Source organism: Leptodactylus fuscus, chromosome 4 (assembly GCF_031893055.1).
Source record: "Leptodactylus fuscus isolate aLepFus1 chromosome 4, aLepFus1.hap2, whole genome shotgun sequence".
Lineage (NCBI taxonomy): Eukaryota > Metazoa > Chordata > Amphibia > Anura > Leptodactylidae > Leptodactylus > Leptodactylus fuscus.
The window spans coordinates 27,197,699-27,216,921 of NC_134268.1; the positions used below are offsets into that span (position 1 = coordinate 27,197,699).

The 19,223-nt window shown below is 41.9% G+C and overlaps 1 protein-coding gene across 1 annotated transcript in view; it reads right to left on the reverse strand.

Annotated features, from left to right (window-relative positions):
* The window catches only part of LOC142200095 (fibrocystin-L-like), a 178,476-nt gene that overhangs the window by 60,603 nt on the left and 98,650 nt on the right, over positions 1-19,223 (reverse strand). The window contains exons 41-57 of the mRNA XM_075270159.1: positions 18,974-19,130; positions 18,050-18,206; positions 17,459-17,538; positions 17,075-17,204; positions 16,021-16,150; positions 15,132-15,373; positions 11,873-12,009; positions 9,980-11,021; positions 8,262-8,453; positions 6,038-6,189; positions 5,762-5,921; positions 5,346-5,511; positions 1,623-1,711; positions 1,292-1,446; positions 1,073-1,202; positions 869-987; positions 460-589 (exon numbers count right to left, since the gene is read on the reverse strand). Of these exons, the coding sequence (XP_075126260.1) occupies positions 460-589; positions 869-987; positions 1,073-1,202; positions 1,292-1,446; positions 1,623-1,711; positions 5,346-5,511; positions 5,762-5,921; positions 6,038-6,189; positions 8,262-8,453; positions 9,980-11,021; positions 11,873-12,009; positions 15,132-15,373; positions 16,021-16,150; positions 17,075-17,204; positions 17,459-17,538; positions 18,050-18,206; positions 18,974-19,130 (3,368 nt within the window). The remainder of the gene's footprint in view (positions 1-459; positions 590-868; positions 988-1,072; positions 1,203-1,291; positions 1,447-1,622; positions 1,712-5,345; positions 5,512-5,761; positions 5,922-6,037; positions 6,190-8,261; positions 8,454-9,979; positions 11,022-11,872; positions 12,010-15,131; positions 15,374-16,020; positions 16,151-17,074; positions 17,205-17,458; positions 17,539-18,049; positions 18,207-18,973; positions 19,131-19,223) is intronic.

The following is a 19,223-nucleotide window of genomic DNA, read 5'->3' on the forward strand; positions in this document are numbered from 1 at the left end:
GCCCGACCCTCACTCGTGGACTTGGTAAGTATAATTTGATCGAACGTTGCCTACCCCTGAAACGAGCATTTTCCCCCCATAGACTATAATAGGGTTCGATATTCGATTCGAGTAGTTGAATATTGAGGGGCTACTGGAAACGAATATCGAATCTTGAACATTTTACTGTTCACTCATCTCTAATTATAACATTTTTAGAATATCCTTAAAGTATAAAAGAGTACACTTAAGTTTACATGGTTTATAGTGTTAATGGCGATATTTTTACCCACATACTGTACAATATCTAAACTTTGTGTTATGCACTGTCCTTCTGTGTGAAGTCTGAATTTCACACTGTGTCTTCTTTATATCATTGTCAATGCCCTTATTTTTGAGAAATACTCTAAAATCCTTAATAAATGAATGCTACAAAAAATATAAATTGGGGATTCAAACTAGAGAGTACCTGTCACTTACCGGAGTGGTTGTAGCTGAGTGAAGCATTTAATGTGAGGGTTCTCTGGTCAGAAGAAACATTAACAATACTTCTGGTTTCAGTCTGCCAAGCACTATAACTGGTAGTCGTAATCAGAATGTCTTCTCCCACCTTGTAAAGGAAAGTGTGGTGAAATTTAAGCTATAAGAATCAGTTTGTAAAAGTCATAAAATGGAGTCAAGTCTGATTCCTTTGAGTGAAACCCCAAACTGCACTTCACAAGTTCAAGTCTAATTGGAAAAGTTCCCTCCAGAACTTCTTGAAGAGTAAGCTGGCCACCACAACCAATCCAGCCTCAGCTTTATATTCAGAACTTGAGTAACTCTTCCCATTTTCCTTTTGCCCCAGCTTTTCTTCCCCTTAGACTGAATCAGAAATGATGATACTCACCTTCCAGTCTACTGGATCTGTGAGGGTGATGGATCGGGATCCTGCTAACACTGTGTTTGCCAGCTTTGTTCTATACACAGAGTGAGGAAGTCCATGTAGGTCCAATTGACCAAACACTCCTATACAGAAAAGATGAAGGAATCCATAAATATGTAATGTCCATGTTGTCTTCATATGTCCACAATATTACATATCTAAACTTACCTAAAACCTTTGAGCCTTGGTTTGGTCCATAAGGCAATGGCAACTCTGGGGTTGAATGATTTCCTCTTAGTATAATATGTAACTCTCCTTGGAATGGGTCATCCTTTGTTCCTCCTATCAATCTTCCACCCTACCCAAAACCAATAAACAGAAAGTAGGTATATCATAGATATTTTCCAAAATAAAATTTTGACCAGATATGACTATTGTGTTCCTCACCTGGATGGAAATGTATGTAGCATTGAGTACAGTTCTTGTGTAGGTGGGCGCACCCGGGGCTGTGGAGTTGTTGGTGAGATTTCTCAGCTCCAGGACACCATAGATGATAAGTTTATGCAGAGATGGGATTTCTACGTCAGCTACAAGCCACTTGCCTGGGATGATAAAGCAGAAAACGCAGTCATAAATGAATTCAATGTTAGTTTTTTAAATGATGAAATGCCCTTGTCACACCTCTTTTTCAAAAACAATTTCTATCACAAATGCAATTTAAAAAGTTTTTTGATACCACAAAAGGCCTAGAGGAATGGCGAATCTCCCCCAGAGTTACCTGCCGGGATGACAACACTGGATCCTTCTGTCGGTACTGTGTTATTGTTTTCTGATGACGATTCCCAGAAGGAACGATTGGACCATAAACTGGAAAGACAAGATGAATATTGTACAAATATTACCTATAGTGTTGAGCGAATAGTAGATATGAATACCTCGCTCCCATAGGAATGCGTGTTAGCGGCCGACAAAGATTCAATGTGCTTAACTCCTTGGCGTTTGGCTGCTTACACGCATTCCTATGGGAGCGAGGTATTCGACAAATAGTTTGGAATACTATTCGCTCAACACTAATTACCTAGGCTAATCACTAAGTTTATGCTTACAGATTACATAATTTACTTGTGTCAGGGTCTGGGGTTGCTAGGTGGGGTGGCATAGACACACAAGTCCAGTTTCTTTAGTCCAAAACAAAGGTGGAGTAATATTTTCACTCAAAAAGGTAGTGCAGCAACAAAAGGAAACAATACAAAAATAAATCCCTGCCCGGCTGGGCTCTAACTATACATAGAATAGGTTACCTCACTTAGAATCACAGAAATCAAAAGCCAGTAGAATCATTCAGGACACAGCTCCAAAAATACGACCTCTTTCTTTGGCTCTCCAGCCAAACTCTGCCAAAGGTCTGCTGCTGGAGCTGACTTCTTAAGCCTCCTTGACGAGGAGACTCTCAAAAGCTGAGTCGCTGCCGGAACATCTCCAAAGTGTGGACTGGAGGGGGGTGGAATGACAGGTCCCACTATCAACCTACGTGCCATTCCTAAAAATCCAGCCCAGTAACTGGAACTTTGAAATAACACTCAGCAGACAGAATTATCTGCTGAGAAACATTGTTTTGGAGTTTTCTCATCTAACCCACCTTAGTAGTCTGGGTGAGATGTACACCCCCTCCATTAGCTGGCCGGCCATCGGCTTACACTTGATGATGTCCTACTTGACCACAGAGAGAAAACCATCCTTGCAACAAGACTATCTGGTGCTTGTGGAGGCTCCCTCTTAGCTTCATGGGCAGGACCTTCCGCAACTTAAAAACTTGAGCAAGGCTAAGGCCCCACTTTGTGGAAATGTTTTTGGCTGATGTGGAAATAACACTTCGTTTTACAGCACCAGCAAAGTGAATGGGATTTTATTTAATCTCAACCACATATTGCGATTTTTTTTTTTCAAGATATTAACATGTTAAAGGGATTCTATCATTAAAATGACATTTTTTGTCCCTAACACATAGGAATAGCCTTAAGAAAGAGTATTCTTCTCCTACCTTTAGATGTCTTCTTCGCACCGCCGTTCGGTAAAGAAAATAGCCGCGGGCATGTGCAGTCTGCTCTGCAGAGCTGACTGTGCATGCGTAGAAGTTTGACCCCCAGCTCCGGAAGAAGACACAGAGAGGCCGTTCCTGAAGAAGATGGAGGCGGTGCTGGAGATTTCTCTCGCAGCATTGGGGATGCCCCCAGTGTTGTTTGAGCACTGGAGACCGCCCCCAGTGCTGCGAGAGAACTCATCTGCATACCAAAGAAAATCGGGATTTCTACCGAAAGGCGGTGCGGAGATGACATCTAAAGGTAGGAGAAGAATAGCCTTTCTTAAGGCTATTCATGCGTGTTAGAGACAAAAAATCCCTTTAAATTTAGCTGCAGAGTCGCAAACATGTTTCTTATAGATTTAATAGGGCAAGAAAAAGCACAGAGGAAAATGCAACAAAAATACTGCAAAAATCCTCAAAACAACGCAATACATTTTTGCCATGTTTGTTCCGAAAACATTTTTAGCTGCGTTTCTCTACACAGGGTTTTAAAAGAGCATCTTTAGAATATAATAGGTTTGAGTAGGTTCCCACATTTTAAGAAGATGCATTAGTATTGCTTCAAATGGTTAAAATGCTCAGAAGGGGTGGAGTGTCCTGTAATTGGAAAATTAATCCTGTGAAGAATATTCTGAAGAATAATCCAATGCACACGTCCTCCTCAAGTTCCTTTTCATTTTCTGACAACTGAATGGACCCTTAAAGAGGACCTTTCATGGATTTGGGCACAGACAGTTCTATATACTGCTGGAAAGCCCTGAATTCAGTGCACTACCAGCTTTCCCGATCTGTGCCCCGGTTAAAGAGCTTTCGGTCCCGCTACCGTAGCTCTTTACAGTCAGAAGGGCGTTCCTGACAGTCAGTCAGGAACGTCCTTCTCCACAGAAGTGCCTATTGCACTGTACAGTGTGAGCGGGGAGGACTGTAAAGAGCTACGGTACCGGGACTGAAAGCTCTTTACCCAGGGCACAGATCGGGAACGCCGACAGTGTGCTGAATTCAGCGCACTGTCGTCTTTCCAGCAGTATATAGAACTGCCTGTGCCCCAAACCATTAAAGGTCCTCTTTAAGGCTGAGGCCCCACATTGTGAAAATGCAGCTGTTTTTGTTGCAGATTTTGTTGCGTTTTTTGAGCCAAAGCCAAGAATGGCTACAAATGGAATGGGAAATTTCTAGGAAGCGCTTATACTTCTGCCTTCTGCTCAATCCACTCCTGGCTTTGGCTCAAAAAACTAACAAATTCTGCATCAAAAAAGCTGCGATTCTGCAACGTAGAGCCTCAGCCTAAGGTATTATTGCTCAGCAGCTTCTTACTTGCGTTAACACGTGGCTATTTTTTCTAGATCAATGAAAATGACTAACATTGATCACAAATGTTTAGTTTGAAAAATCACATGTTAAAAGGGTTTTCCCACAAAACAAGTTACTTTATCCCCTAAGTTACAGATCAGTGCTCTTAGTTTATTTAGAACACTGGAGTTAGCCAAGAACTGCAAAAAAGTCTCCTCATCAGTGGGGGTCTGAATGGTTGTACCCCCACTGGTCTGCAAGATATACCCTATCATATGGATAGGGGATAACTTGTTTTGTGGGAAAACCCCTTTAAGGAGAGTAAAAATGCACATTAAAAAATACTGTGTGAACCCAGCCTTAAGCTACATACGCATGACCAATGGACAAAACACTCATGAAAAAGGACATTTTCACAGATTCCCTCATAGATTTGAGTCTATTGACAGCACAGCCCACTGCAGCAATTGTCATCCAAGCCCATGCCCCCTATGGGAGTGGCCACAACTCCATTTTTCTTACGTGAGCACTTTTGCTGGGGTGGTTTCATATCTGACCGTTCACTCTCTAAGCCATGTATTGTTTGGGGCTCAGGACCTTATACTGTGTGGAGATGAGTTGGGGCATCAATTGGGGTCATTGTACTGTGTGGTGGGCATTACATTGTGTAGGAGGCATAAAGGGGGCATTATAATGTGTGGGGATATAAAAGGGCATTGTACTGTGTGGGGCTAATATTGTTTGAGCACAATAAGGAGAACATTATATTGTGTGGAAGCATTGAGATGGCATTATACTGTGTGTGAGAAGGCCCCCCTTCATCTCTACCCACTGATGAACCTCTTCTTCTGAAAAATTCTACCCATATCCCTGTACTTGCCACAGTAAAATTAACCTGTATAGTAATCTAACACACTTGCAAATAGACCATATGACTGATAAATGTGATGTCACATGGTCTATAATACGGAAACGGCACACCAAGAGCATCACTTCTAACAGATGATCCGCAGGGATCCCAGGTGTCGCGCCCCACTGATCTTCAATTGATCCCAAGGATAGGTATTTTCTGATACAATATGAGAATTACAAATGTTGATCTACAAATTACAATCCAGCATCACTTACTCATGGGCTGAAGTTGGAGAGCTTGGGCTGGGTAGGGTTGGGGGAGGAGGTGGAACACAGTTCTTAAAATAGCATTGGTAGACTGACAGGTATACATAGGTGTTTGACATGGTTGGATCCAGTATCCCAGCCACGGAACGTCTCCAAAGTCTCCATCTTCCAGACACTAGGAGTAGATAGAGAACTCAAAATATATTAATGTCACAAATACTGCCAGAAGACCAACATTTTCTGAAAGTTTAGTTACACTTTAAATAAATAATATGTATCAAATCAGACCAATGCAAAATTAATAGAATAGTAAAATATAATGAAATATTATAATTAGAATAATAGAATATGCGATCCCTCTATGGATAATGATTAGGAAAGAACTTGAGTAATAGTGAGTACTAGGATCACACACATGTACCTACCTAGATAGGTCAGGGTGGTTGTGTTATCGTTGAAGTACCAGTCTCCATTGCTATTATTGCTCCAGGTCACCGGCTGTGTGGACGCATTGCGGGCATCAATTATTCTGAACTTGTCTGGATTCTGGGTAAAGTTGTGGGATATCAGCACATAGTCCTCACTCTATATAGAATACAATCATATGGTAAAGTTATTGGAAATGGCAGATACCTAAAGTTGAATGATGACAAATATCAGTTATCTGATCACACAGTTCGGGGTTGATGCCTTGACTTTACCTTAAATCCATAGAAAGTAGCCCAATAGGAAATGTTTGTGATAGATTCAGCTCCATAGAAATACAAGTTGAAGGAATCTGCATTAGGTAATAAGGCCATCCATCCATTTGGGTGGGTCAAGCGTTGTACCAGGTAAGGTACATGGCTGGCACCTAAAAGTAAAAGTTACCTTGTATTTAGAGAAAGTAAAAGAGGGCTTCATGTTCACTTACAGAAAGGTTGCATGTGCTATACGGAATATACAAGTCCCAAGGCTGTAGAAAAATAGAGAAGTTGGAGTTGGTGGTTTCATCTACCAATTCCACAGCCCTTACAGACTTCTGTTATCTCTTACCTGTCCTGTTGGCCAAATAAGCCCATATATCAGTGCCATAAGTAAAAGTGTTAAGTCATATTATTTTTGCAATTGTGTCGGGGGGAGAGAAGGGTTGAACATGTTTTGTAATATTCTTTATTAACCTATCTAACTTCCTTTTAATAGAAAGGAGGCTATAAAGTTCTCAGTAGAAATGCGTTAACTGAGCATTGCCAGGAAGAGTCTTTCCCATACATTTGTTCTAAATGCAACATGTAGAGCTGAATTATTTACCAAAGGGGGGGGGGGGGTGTTCAATTTGAATGGTTGTAGCTCCAATTTTATACCACCTAGAAAAAAGTACTTTCTTAGCTATGAAGGAGTTTTCACTTCTCACTGTTTCATAGGTTTGCCTGTTGTCTCCTCTTCTCACTTCCTGTATTTCTCCGCCCCTTCCTCTTGTGACACTGAAGTATCACAATACTTATGCAGATCACATAATATACACATGCTTGTAGAGAATGACTCAGTGTTATCTGTGTGTTTACATAGAGAGATAACAGACTCATCTTTATCAGCAAACTGCAATTAGCTGAACTGATTGTCCTGCAGAGCTGTAGATAAAAGTAAGAGACATCACTTGTTATCTGACAGGTCCCTGGTTATGGAAACGCTGTGTGAACAATGTAGGAGATCTGGACATCGATACCACCGAGTTAGGATTTTAACATTTTGCTCCTGCGCACTACACAGCAAAGGTAGTTTATGTGCAAACGAAAAAATTCTAAACTAATCAGTAGGGGAGATTGAGATCTCCAAATCTCTAGTCCAAATCGCAGTATAAGAAGGGACTCCTAATGTTGAATCTCTCAGCAAAATGTTATAAAGGAAAGAAACTACTTGGTCAGGTGAACGAGACTGAAGCAAAGCCTGTTCCAGTACGGTGGGGCCAGGGGACAAGAATGATACCAAAGAAAATTTTCGAATAAAACAAGACAATTGATAATGCTCTGACCAGGACAAAACCAAGTCTGGATTGGATACATGAAGAAGGGAGAGCCTGAACCCAGGACATTGCATAATCGTACGTCCTCCTGGTCAGGCCAACACAAAAAAATGTGAGAAAGACAACCTGGTAGAAACACAGGATTATGGAACAAGGGACGCAAATGACCAGGGATGATCGCTATGTCTTGGCTATGACAAACTGAATCCCAGACCCTAAGAAAGTGAGCAGAAACAAGTGTATGATGAACCTGTCTCAGACCATAATTAGCAGGGATCCAAGGCAAGGAGGAAAGAAATGTCGCAAGTAGCTCTTTGTCAATAGCTATCCACTGCTTATCAAATCCCCGATAGCGCCAATCAAAAAGCCACAGCAAAATCGCAGCTTTATAGTACAAAAAAGGATCTGGTAAACCCGCACCCCCTTCACATTTACGACGAGACAACGTACAAAAACCCAAACGACTTCTGGCTGACCCCCAAACGAATTGACCAAATTGGAACCGAAATCTAGAAAAAAAAAAGAGCGAGGTGCCAGTGCTTGAAATAAATATAAGTAAAAGTATTATAAAAGTAGTCATAATCACATTAAGTGAAACATTGGTGTAACATAACAAACTAACTATACTTCTCTGTCCCAGACACTCCAGTGTCTGTTCAGGTGCATGTCATCCCTTTGCTGCCGGAAATCCTCCGTCCCTCATGTTGCTGGTAAGGAACAGGTGATGTCACTCAAAACATCACTGGCCTCAGAGGTCATACGGGACACAGGACGTCTGACAGTGAAGGGGCTTATTTTACACCTTTCATGAGCTCCTCCTTAATCTTTCCAATTCCTGGACAACTGCTTTAAGGACCATAACTGCCTGCATCCTTAGGGGTTTAAGCATTTGAAACAGTATATCCATAATATCATAAACATACCAAAAGAATTTGAGATGATGACATCTGTTCCAAGGAGATAATAAGGAGATGGGTTATTGAAGGCCAATCTGTGGAAGCTGATGGAGGCGTTACAGACGGATCCAGGGAAGCCGATGCTCCAGTCACTGCTTTGGCTGCACTGGGAAGGATCAAGGAGGCCACTTTTTGGTACCACCTTCCCTCCTGCCTTTCCTATATTGAAACAAAAACAATTTTTTTACTTGCAACTTATTACTATCTTAATATAAATCAAAATAGTAAGGAAGTAACATCTTCATTTCTGATTGTAATGATATCGATTGTGTACACAGAAAACAATATTACAGGTTATGGACTCTAGATTTTAAGGACACATTGATCCAGGGTTTTGATACTGACTGCCAGATTGTAGTTGGGAATGTGTGTGTATATATATATATATATATATATATATATATATATATATATATACACACACACACACACACACAGACATGTAGCGTCTCTGCCTGTTCGAGTCTCTGCGCCACCCTCCGCTCGCACATGCGGAACAGGAGTTATGTTCAGTTTGATTCCTTACCTACAGTTTTTTGTTGCTCTGTCTGAATACTGCTATTACCTATGCTGTGTAATTGACTTTCTACCATACTCACCTTCTGCACCTTGTTGTCTCTGTCCATGAAATAGTTAATCTTAGCCTTGCCTGGGTGATTGACAGCCTGTCTACCAATCAAGTGTGGGGTAGGTCCTGGGCTTCCTACATACAGGTCATCAGCCCACACAGGGTTGCTGGCTATATTGACTCTGTCCTTTGACTTGTCCTCGCTAGCTTCCTACTTCACTTACTATTGTATTACCGATCTCTGACCTTTAGCTTCCTTTGTGACTACTCTTTTGGATTACAATTTTGTACTGCTTTGTCTCTCTGGCTTGACCCTTGGCTTGCTGAATTCTATTCTGTGTTTGTCTTGTCTTCTGTGTACACTTATTCAGAGAAGGGACTGTCGCCAAGTTGACATCTGTCGCCTAGGGCAGGTCTGGCAAGTGGGTAGGGACCGGGGCTAGGTCAAGTTTGGAACTCACTATCTCTGTCTTCCCCTCTTCCATTGTTTCAGCAACAGCTGTAGGGAATTGCGCAACTAGCAATTCCATATATATATATATATATATATATATATATATATATATATATATATATCACATCTCTGAGATGGGTAAGTGAATTTTGGCTGGTACCTGCTAGAGTAATCCAGTAGGTAACAGCCTCTTCAAAAAAAAAAAAAAAAACTGCAACTGCTGCTATGGTGGTAGTTCTGTTATTTCCCACTATCACTATGATACATTAAATTCCTTTCACACAACAGTGTCTAGTCTGGAATTATGGCGTACACTCACACTACATTTTCCAGTGGGGATACCAGCCTAAGTTGTGCTCACGGATGTTTCAAAATAATAGAGGTACATTACACTGAATGAAGATTCCTCTAGACCCAGAATTGTCCACCATCAATTTTGTACGGAGGCTGCCAAACTTTCATTCCATACTAGTTAATACTACTCTATAAAAATTAACTTGAGGCAATGGCTGCCAGGTGAGAGTTGTTCATCTATGGACCAAAGTTAGACTGAATCTTTTTGCTACAATACTGGGCTCCCCTGCTCTATAACTTGCTGCCTGCAAATAAGACTGCATTTATACAGTGACATATTTCGGATGGATGACTTATTCATGTATTTACCTGTTAGGGTCCCATCTGTATCAATAAGAACAACTTCATGTTCCCATCTAAATCCTGCCTTGTTGGATGAATTAAAGAATTGTATTCCATTAAATCTTGCACTCCAGCCTCCACATCGGTCAGTACATAACCCAGTAATGCTTGTAACACCGATTGCTGCGCAGTTTGGTCGGTCAAAGTTCACAAACTTCACAGATGAGATAGTGAGTCCTTCATCAAATGGCAGGGTGATGCCTCTAGCGGTGCAGAAAGCTGGACCAAGTCCTAGCTCATCCAGATGTCCTACAATGATAGCATTCTTGAGGACTGCTCCATAAGTCTCTCCCCATCCAGCCACATAATCTGCAATGACTCGTTTAGTCTCTATGCCAGTGTCTTCATTATTGACCATGGTGAAGTTGTGGAACTGGAGAGCACCACCATTGACCCATTCTGCTCCTTTCTGACAATTCCAGGTGGTCAAAGATCTGAAAATAGCTGGGGATGGTCCATAATAGCTACAAGAGTAACCGGGATATAGCGCAACCATCGGGAAGTAACTTTCAAGAATCCAAAGGCCAAACCATCCCTGAGAGTGAACAGTGTTATTGTAGAACTCTCCAAGTGGCATGAACTTCTGGCAAATGTTAGGATCAAAGGAAGGTCCATCTGGGTTATCGTGCATCCTATACCAAAAGCCAAAGTGTGTGCCACCAGCAGCGGCATTGTGCCTTATTGTGTTATTTGGATTGGTAACCCAAAATGCTGCTGGGGTAATGTCATCATTTTGCAAGCTGGTACTTTGCTGAACAAATACGGCCAAGTTATACTGAAGTATATTTCCATGCTCAATGCCATCTTCAATGAAGAACGCTCCACCCATGATATCATAGATGACGTTATGTTCTACAAGTAGGTTGTGAGTGTTGTGGATGGTCACTGCTCTGTTGTAGGTCTGATGGATGCCACAACCTCGTACATAGGATTTATACATGACATCACCCATTAAATGCCAATATATTGGGTACCGGCCTAACCGGAAAGCTTGCCCTGCATGGAAAACCTACAAAAGAAATATGCAGTAGTTTTTTTTTTTTTTTAAATCATACAAACCTTATTAGTCAGAATACTATGTGACTTGAAAATAACAGAAGTTCCTGCACCGGTCCCCTCATGTGATTGTTTTCATGTAAGTTGAAAATCGTTCACCAGCAGCACATTACCATGTGTAATAAGAGCTGATGTCCTGGCAAACAATGGAAGTATATGCTGGGCGAAAACAACACTTCCCATGTTGCGAAAAAGCTACTTTTTGGCTGCAGGTTTCGGTTAGTTTTTCTTTGAGCCAAATTCAAGAGTGGCTTAAAAAGGAATTAGAGATACAAAGCAAACCCTTATACTTTTCCCTTTTGCTACGTCCCCTTAGACTTAGTGATTTTTCCTCCTGCATGTGCTCTGCATCAGTTTGTGTAATAGGCTGAGAAAATCTTATCTTATACAGCCCTTAGGCTTTGTTCGATGAGGTAACCTCATGTTTTTTTTAGTTATTTCCTGAAACTTTGGCAAAACTGCTGTGTTTTGGCACAGTTTTGTAGATGCACTGCAACATGTAACACAGCCTATTGCCGTACAGGACCGGTGGATTACTTTGAGGCAACTTTTAATAATTATATCTGATTTCTATGTTGAGATACAATTAGTTATGGGTTAATATCTACCATTTTACTATTCAGAGTCAATGGGAATGTGTCAAGAAAAAAAAATCACATATTTACAATACACATATAATAGCCAAAACTCAAGTTTTGTAGAGTAGGATGAAGACATTGATGTAGATGGCTATTAGAAGATATAGGATCTCCTTGTATTGTAGAAGTATGCCCTGTATTGTAGTTTTTAGCGTTATACACGTACCTCTACATATTCTATTCTTCCAATGGACAGAAGTTGATCGGGTTGTGGTGCATGGAACATAATACATCCTCCAAACTGGTCGCTTCCGATCTCCTCACCAAATTTTCCCTGGAAACATGTCTGTGTGGCAAATTCACCTAAAGTAACAAGAAGATGAATATTGAAAAAGAGTAATAATATGTAAAAAGTCTTCAGAGATTCCTTATTCACACAGCACGGAGAAGGATTGATGCAGTTATTTGCCCCCAGTTTCCTTATGGCGGCAGCACATCCACTTTTTACCAGCATAAATTTTCAGAATGCTATACACAGTCCAGTCCCATTAATGTGACCACCTGTCTAAGTCCAGAATAACCACCTTTGGCAGAGCGGACCGCTGCGAGATGTGCAGGAAGAGAGGGGATGTTGTGATGATGTCACTGGGATGTTGAGCCATGCCGACTCCAGTGCCGTGGCCAACTGCGCTAGGTTACTCGGTTAAGCATCCATGGCGCGAACAACCCGATCGAGGTGGTCCCACAGATTCTCGATTGGGTGCAAGTCCGGGGAATTTGCTGGCCAAGGGAGTACGGTTAACTCATCCTGGCGCTCCTCGAGCCGCACACATACACTGCAAGCTTTATGACACGTCGCATTGTAGATGCTATAATCCTGCGGAAAAACACTTTGCATGTAGGGGTGAACATGGTCCACAAGGATAGATGCATACTTGTGTCACTCCATCGTGCCTGCCACAATGATGGGTGCACCCAGATGGCTGATGACACGTGCCTTCTGCGATTGGTTATTTAACGTTGACGTCAAAGGTGGGCGGTGGTCACATTAATATAACTGGACTGTGTACAAGATGCCTTCACCCAACGAACAAGCATTTTCTCATTTGTTGGATATCACTGCCCTGAGGGCCAAGGTCAGAAGTCATAGTTTGTGCAAAAGTTCCTTTGCCTGACCAATGACCCATGTAAAGGGTCTTAACAAACATTACAGTAAATCAGTTAGAGGACAAGTTACCATACTGAAATCCAGAGATTTTTCAATATAATAAACTCCAATACTTAGATAGACTCCCCATAACATGGTCTGAAGAAGTGATTGTTCAAAGGTTTCAGCATACAGGGCATGACAAAAGTCACATTTGGTGGTGGAAGCCATTGTGAAAACAATATGACACACCACACCAGCCTAAGCATATCATCAGTCCTCTTGTATTTATAGCTGTCGGATCTTTGATAATATTTAACTTTTTTCCAATAAAAAAGGTTTTCAATGAAGAACTCACAAAATACATTTCTTAAGATCAGAGCAGAAGTAGAAAAAATGTTATCCTCAGAAATAGAGATGAGCGAACACTAAAATGTTCGAGGTTCGAAATTCGATTCGAACAGCCGCTCACTGTTCGAGTGTTCGAATGGGTTTCGAACCCCATTATAGTCTATGGGGAACATAAACTCGTTAAGGGGGAAACCCAAATTCGTGTCTGGAGGGTCACCAAGTCCACTATGACACCCCAGGAAATGATACCAACACCCTGGAATGACACTGGGACAGCAGGGGAAGCATGTCTGGGGGCATAAAAGTCACTTTATTTCATGGAAATCCCTGTCAGTTTGCGATTTTCGCAAGCTAACTTTTCCCCATAGAAATGCATTGGCCAGTGCTGATTGGCCAGAGTACGGAACTCGACCAATCAGCGCTGGCTCTGCTGGAGGAGGCGGAGTCTAAGATCGCTCCACACCAGTCTCCATTCAGGTCCGACCTTAGACTCCGCCTCCTCCGGCAGAGCCAGCGCTGATTGGCCGAAGGCTGGCCTACGCATTCCTATGCGAATGCAGAGACTTAGCAGTGCTGAGTCAGTTTTGCTCAACTACACATCTGATGCACACTCGGCACTGCTACATCAGATGTAGCAATCTGATGTAGCAGAGCCGAGGGTGCACTAGAACCCCTGTGCAAACTCAGTTCACGCTAATAGAATGCATTGGCCAGCGCTGATTGGCCAATGCATTCTATTAGCCCGATGAAGTAGAGCTGAATGTGTGTGTTAAGCACACACATTCAGCACTGCTTCATCACGCCAATACAATGCATTAGCCAGTGCTGATTGGCCAGAGTACGGAATTCGGCCAATCAGCGCTGGCTCTGCTGGAGGAGGCGGAGTCTAAGGTCGGACCTGAATGGAGACTGGTGTGGAGCGATCTTAGACTCCGCCTCCTCCAGCAGAGCCAGCGCTGATTGGCCGAATTCCGTACTCTGGCCAATCAGCGCTGGCCAATGCATTCTATTAGCCCGATGAAGTAGAGCTGAATGTGTGTGCTTAGCACACACATTCAGCTCTACTTCATCGGGCTAATAGAATGCATTGGCCAATCAGCGCTGGCCAATGCATTCTATTAGCTTGATGAAGCAGAGTGTGCACAAGGGTTAAAGCGCACCCTCGGCTCTGATGTAGCAGAGCCGAGGGTGCACAAGGGTTCAAGTGCACCCTTGGCTCTCCTACATCAGAGCCGAGGGTGCGCTTGAACCCTTGTGCAGCCTCAGCTCTGCTACATCAGAGCCGAGGGTGCGCTTGAACCCTTGTGCACACTCTGCTTCATCAAGCTAATAGAATGCATTGGCCAGCACTGATTGGCCAGAGTACGGAATTCGGCCAATCAGCGCTGGCCAATGCATCCCTATGGGAAAAAGTTTATCTCACAAAAATCACAATTACACACCCGATAGAGCCCCAAAAAGTTATTTTTAATAACATTCCCCCCTAAATAAAGGTTATCCCTAGCTATCCCTGCCTGTACAGCTATCCCTGTCTCATAGTCACAAAGTTCACATTCTCATATGACCCGGATTTGAAATCCACTATTCGTCTAAAATGGAGGTCACCTGATTTCGGCAGCCAATGACTTTTTCCAATTTTTTTCAATGCCCCCAGTGTCGTAGTTCCTGTCCCACCTACCCTGCGCTGTTATTGGTGCAAAAAAGGCGCCAGGGAAGGTGGGAGGGGAATCGAATTTTGGCGCACTTTACCACGCGGTGTTCGATTCGATTCGAACATGGCGAACACCCTGATATCCGATCGAACATGTGTTCGATAGAACACTGTTCGCTCATCTCTACTCAGAAACATTAAGTTTCATAGGATACAAGGAGTTGACCGTTAAATAGTCTTCAGGAGTATACATTGTCAAGTCATCAAGTAGACCACAGAAAATGTATGGTCATGCAGTTGGCAACTGTATATTGTAATAGAAAAATCCATCTTTACCAGTGTCAAATCCCTCCGGGCAGGCGGGTATGGTGTCGCTCCATTCCACATTGGTTGACCCTCTGACAACGATGTTTCTTGTAAGGAGACCTACTTCTGCTCTGGCTTCAAAAACAGTGCCATCAGGTAGGGTGACCGAAATCCCCAAATGTTTGTACAGTAATGGCTCTGTTAGGGTCAGGTTTGTACCGTCCGCCGATACAGACTGAATAGTTCTCTTCTCATTTTGTACTTGGCTGAGTCTGTGGGAGAGATAATAAAATGGAGGTAAACATTTTTTACAGGAATTGTAAGGTCTACTATAATTTAGAGATAATTTTTTTAGCATGTTCTGCGTACACTCTGCAGTGTTGGGGTCATTTCACTAATATCTGACATCAGAATTACAATAAAATACAGTACCTATATTATAAAGATGGAAGGGGGTAACACAGGATCACACTATTATAATAGGTCATGAGTAACAGCACAGCTCCTCCTCTCCCTTCCTGTGAATGTTATAGAGCATGCCCACAACACATAAATTAATGAGTCACTTTGTAACGAAGGCATCTCTTGCCTACATGACAGCTCTGTACTGCTGTTTATACTTTAGTCAAAATGGCCGCACCCGTAGTCATGTACAGAATATATTGATTGTATATTTTTAATAATAAGGGGATACGCTTGAAGCAGGAAAGAGGGATTCTCCTTGACTTGAGTTATAATACATATATTGGGCTGGGGCACCCCTGCTCTCGACCCCTCTCCACTCATATTTGCGGGATTTGGCAAGGGAAGCAAAAGAAATGGCCTCGAACCAAAATGTGTACCGCAATATTGCCCATTTACACCAGAAAAGTGGTGTAGAGGTATTGATAAATGTCCCCATTGATTCTGAGATATGTACCTGTCACCTGTTGATGCGATCACGATTTCATCTCCGGGTTTCCAGGTCACACTTTTCTGTAGAATTAGAGTTGAGCTTCCTGACTGCGCTGTCTGAGCAAGTCTGGTCCATGTCACAGGCACGGGGATGCCTAAAAATAAGAGTTCTGATGATTACTCATCACACATCCTTAATAGTTTAGGTGATATCTTAAAGAGGTTACTCAAGACCCAAAATGAAAGACTAGTCCTTAGTATACATTACTGGTGCTGGTCCAAAACCCCAGCACTGATCAGCTGTTTTGAGCATAGTGTACACAGCACCATACAATGGGATGAAATAGCGTAACCAGACCACTGCACAGTGTACAGAGCTGTACTGCTTCTGGTTCCATACACGGTGCAAATGACAGCTGATCCATGAGGGGTCAGGTATCCTAAAGGGATCCTATCATTGGATACCCTTTGTTTCTAACTAACACATAGGAATAGCCTTAAGAAAGTCTATTCTTCTCCTACTTTTAGATGTCTTCTCCGCTCTACCGTTTGGTAGAAATCTGGTATATCTACCGAATGGCAGCGCGGAGAAGACTTCTAAAGGTAAGAGAAGAATAGCCTTTCTTAAGGCTATTCCTACGTGCTAAAAAAAAAATAGAGTATCCAATGATAGAATCCCTTTAACCTCACAGTCTCAAATTAATGACCTATCCCAAGGATAACTCATTAAATTTGAGGCCTTGGATAATAACCCCATTAAACTGGCCATATACCTTCAACAGTAAGTTTGCCCAAAAGTTATTCTTCCTGACTCCCCCATAGACATGCACATTTAGCTAATCAGAATGTATTTTGAAGAGAGGGGTAAAATGCTGGCAGACTCCTTTGGTAGTGGTTTATTTCCCATGAGAAATAATATGGCCAGTCCCACCAAAATTGTCAAGTTTAGCCAACTTTGCTCTAATGTGTGTGGGAGCATCTCTCTGCATTGTGGGTTAGGTTGTCCTACATTGTACAGTATCAGGTATAAGGTTGTTATCCCCCAGAATATGAATGCACGTTATTCTACATATATTTACCATGAAGATCCAGGGTTCCTTGCCTCACAGCTAACGTCTTCGCCCCATATAATGGTAACTCCGCGGAACGTAAATGTCCATGTAAGGTGATTATTGCTTTGTGCTGGAATGGGGCTTGCTCAGTTCCAATCTAGACAGAGATGGAAAAATGATCACTATATTATATAATATCCAATATCATATAGAAACAGCTGAAGACTTTACTGTAAGGGTATGCTCATACAGATTTTTGGGGTTCAAAATCAGCCTCACAATCTATTCCAATTCAAATTGATGAAGCAGAATTTTTCAGGTAGTAAATAATAGTAATAGTAATAATTCCATTTAACATCATGTTATCAGCCAATAATTTCCATAGCACAGTGAATATCAGGGTGTGAGTACCTGAAGAGCGCCTCCATCTGTAATGAGGATGTTCTCCGACTGCAGCTCTATATCTGCCTCATCAAAAACCAGAGTTCCCCCTTTTGTAAAGAAGAAAAGATTGTGTATAATACTGAGCTATAACATTGTGAAAAAGAATAGGGCCAGGCTCTCACTGCAGCTTCTTTGACTACATTCTATCAACTCTTTATGGAAGGAATGGAAAAGAAAAACAATTCCAGCATTATTTTTTAACATTTCACATTTCCCACCTTCTAATGGGAGGCATAAATAATACATTTAGATCCTTTTTTTATATGTTTCACTACTTTGTACATTACTTATCCAACTCCATCCAATACCTACCCAATCCAATGCCAATGACCTATCCTAAGCATAGCTTATCAATATGTAAGTCCTGCAAAACCTCTTCCAAGAAAACTTCTTCAAGGAATAAGTAGTGTCCCATTCACAGAACCATAAATTCAGAAATATGGTAAGGAAGGACACAAATGACAATTGGTAGAGGTAAACTAAAATCTACTTTAACATCTAAATACTTAATAACTATTCTATCATTGATATGCAGTATATGGTATATAGTCCCATTACCTTGTATCAGCAGCATCTTCAGTACCGGTGTACTGACATCCAGTAATATTGTTTGCCCCTGTGTAATGACCGCCATTGACCCCTCATCTGGTGGAGATTCCCCTCCCCAGGTATACTTAGAAGACCAGACATCAATGTAGAAAAAGTCTGCGTTGTCCTAAAAAGAATAGAAAAAAAACATAATTGAAAAAAGTAAAAACTACAAATAAGTGATGTGAGAAATAATAGAATCCTTTGTCCCCCAGGCACGGAGATTAGGTGTGTACTTCTGTTATTAGGAGCTAATGTTTATAGCATACAGTGAAAAACCCAACACCACTTATTTTTTCCGATCTTTCCCGATCAGTCAACCTCAGTCAATACTTCTCTATGGGAAAATTTAATTGGTCTCTGACCCTGAGGGACTCCTTCCATTGTTGTGTGCGTACGTCAGTTGACACAAGGGGAAGTAGCTGCTGCCGCCACGGTTATTTGTTGTGTATTTTGGGTGTTGTAACTTATCACAACCCGATAAGGTAAGAGGCCATAATTTGGTCAGAATAACCACCACTGTACTTGGATTACTACACCATATTGGTGCTTGGTGTCTCTCTCTTCTTGTTTATTTTTCTCTGTGGGAAAAGTCACTTTTACGGTTGAGCCGATCTTGAGATTTCAAAATCCGATTTCCAATCATTTTCCAGTCGATCCTGATTGCAATCCTGAAATTTGCTCGATCGCCGATCGGTATCCGATCTTTCTCGATCCCGATCACTCAACTCTAATAACAAACATGGTGCACCAACCTAGACTTTTTCTAACAAGTCATCATGGACCTTGCTATACCCCCTCTCTTCTGTGTGCTCAAAGCTCCGGCAGATATGTTAGTAAAGAAGAAATGGGATTTCTACATTATACTTCTACTTTTGTTTTCTTGTTTCTTACCATCTTAGCGTTGCCTTGGCTGTCAATGTAGACTGTGACTTTGGCTCTTTGTGAAGGAGAATGAGCGCTGGTTATACAGACAATTTGTGTGGTATTTGCTGACTGGACGGCACATACAGACTGTGCTATGGTGACAGTGATGGCGGAGATGTTAGCGCTACAGGGGAGGAAAAAAGTGACAATGAGTTAATTGCTGTCATATGAAATGCATGACTCATATACAAGAGTTTGAGGAACCCCATGTCAGATT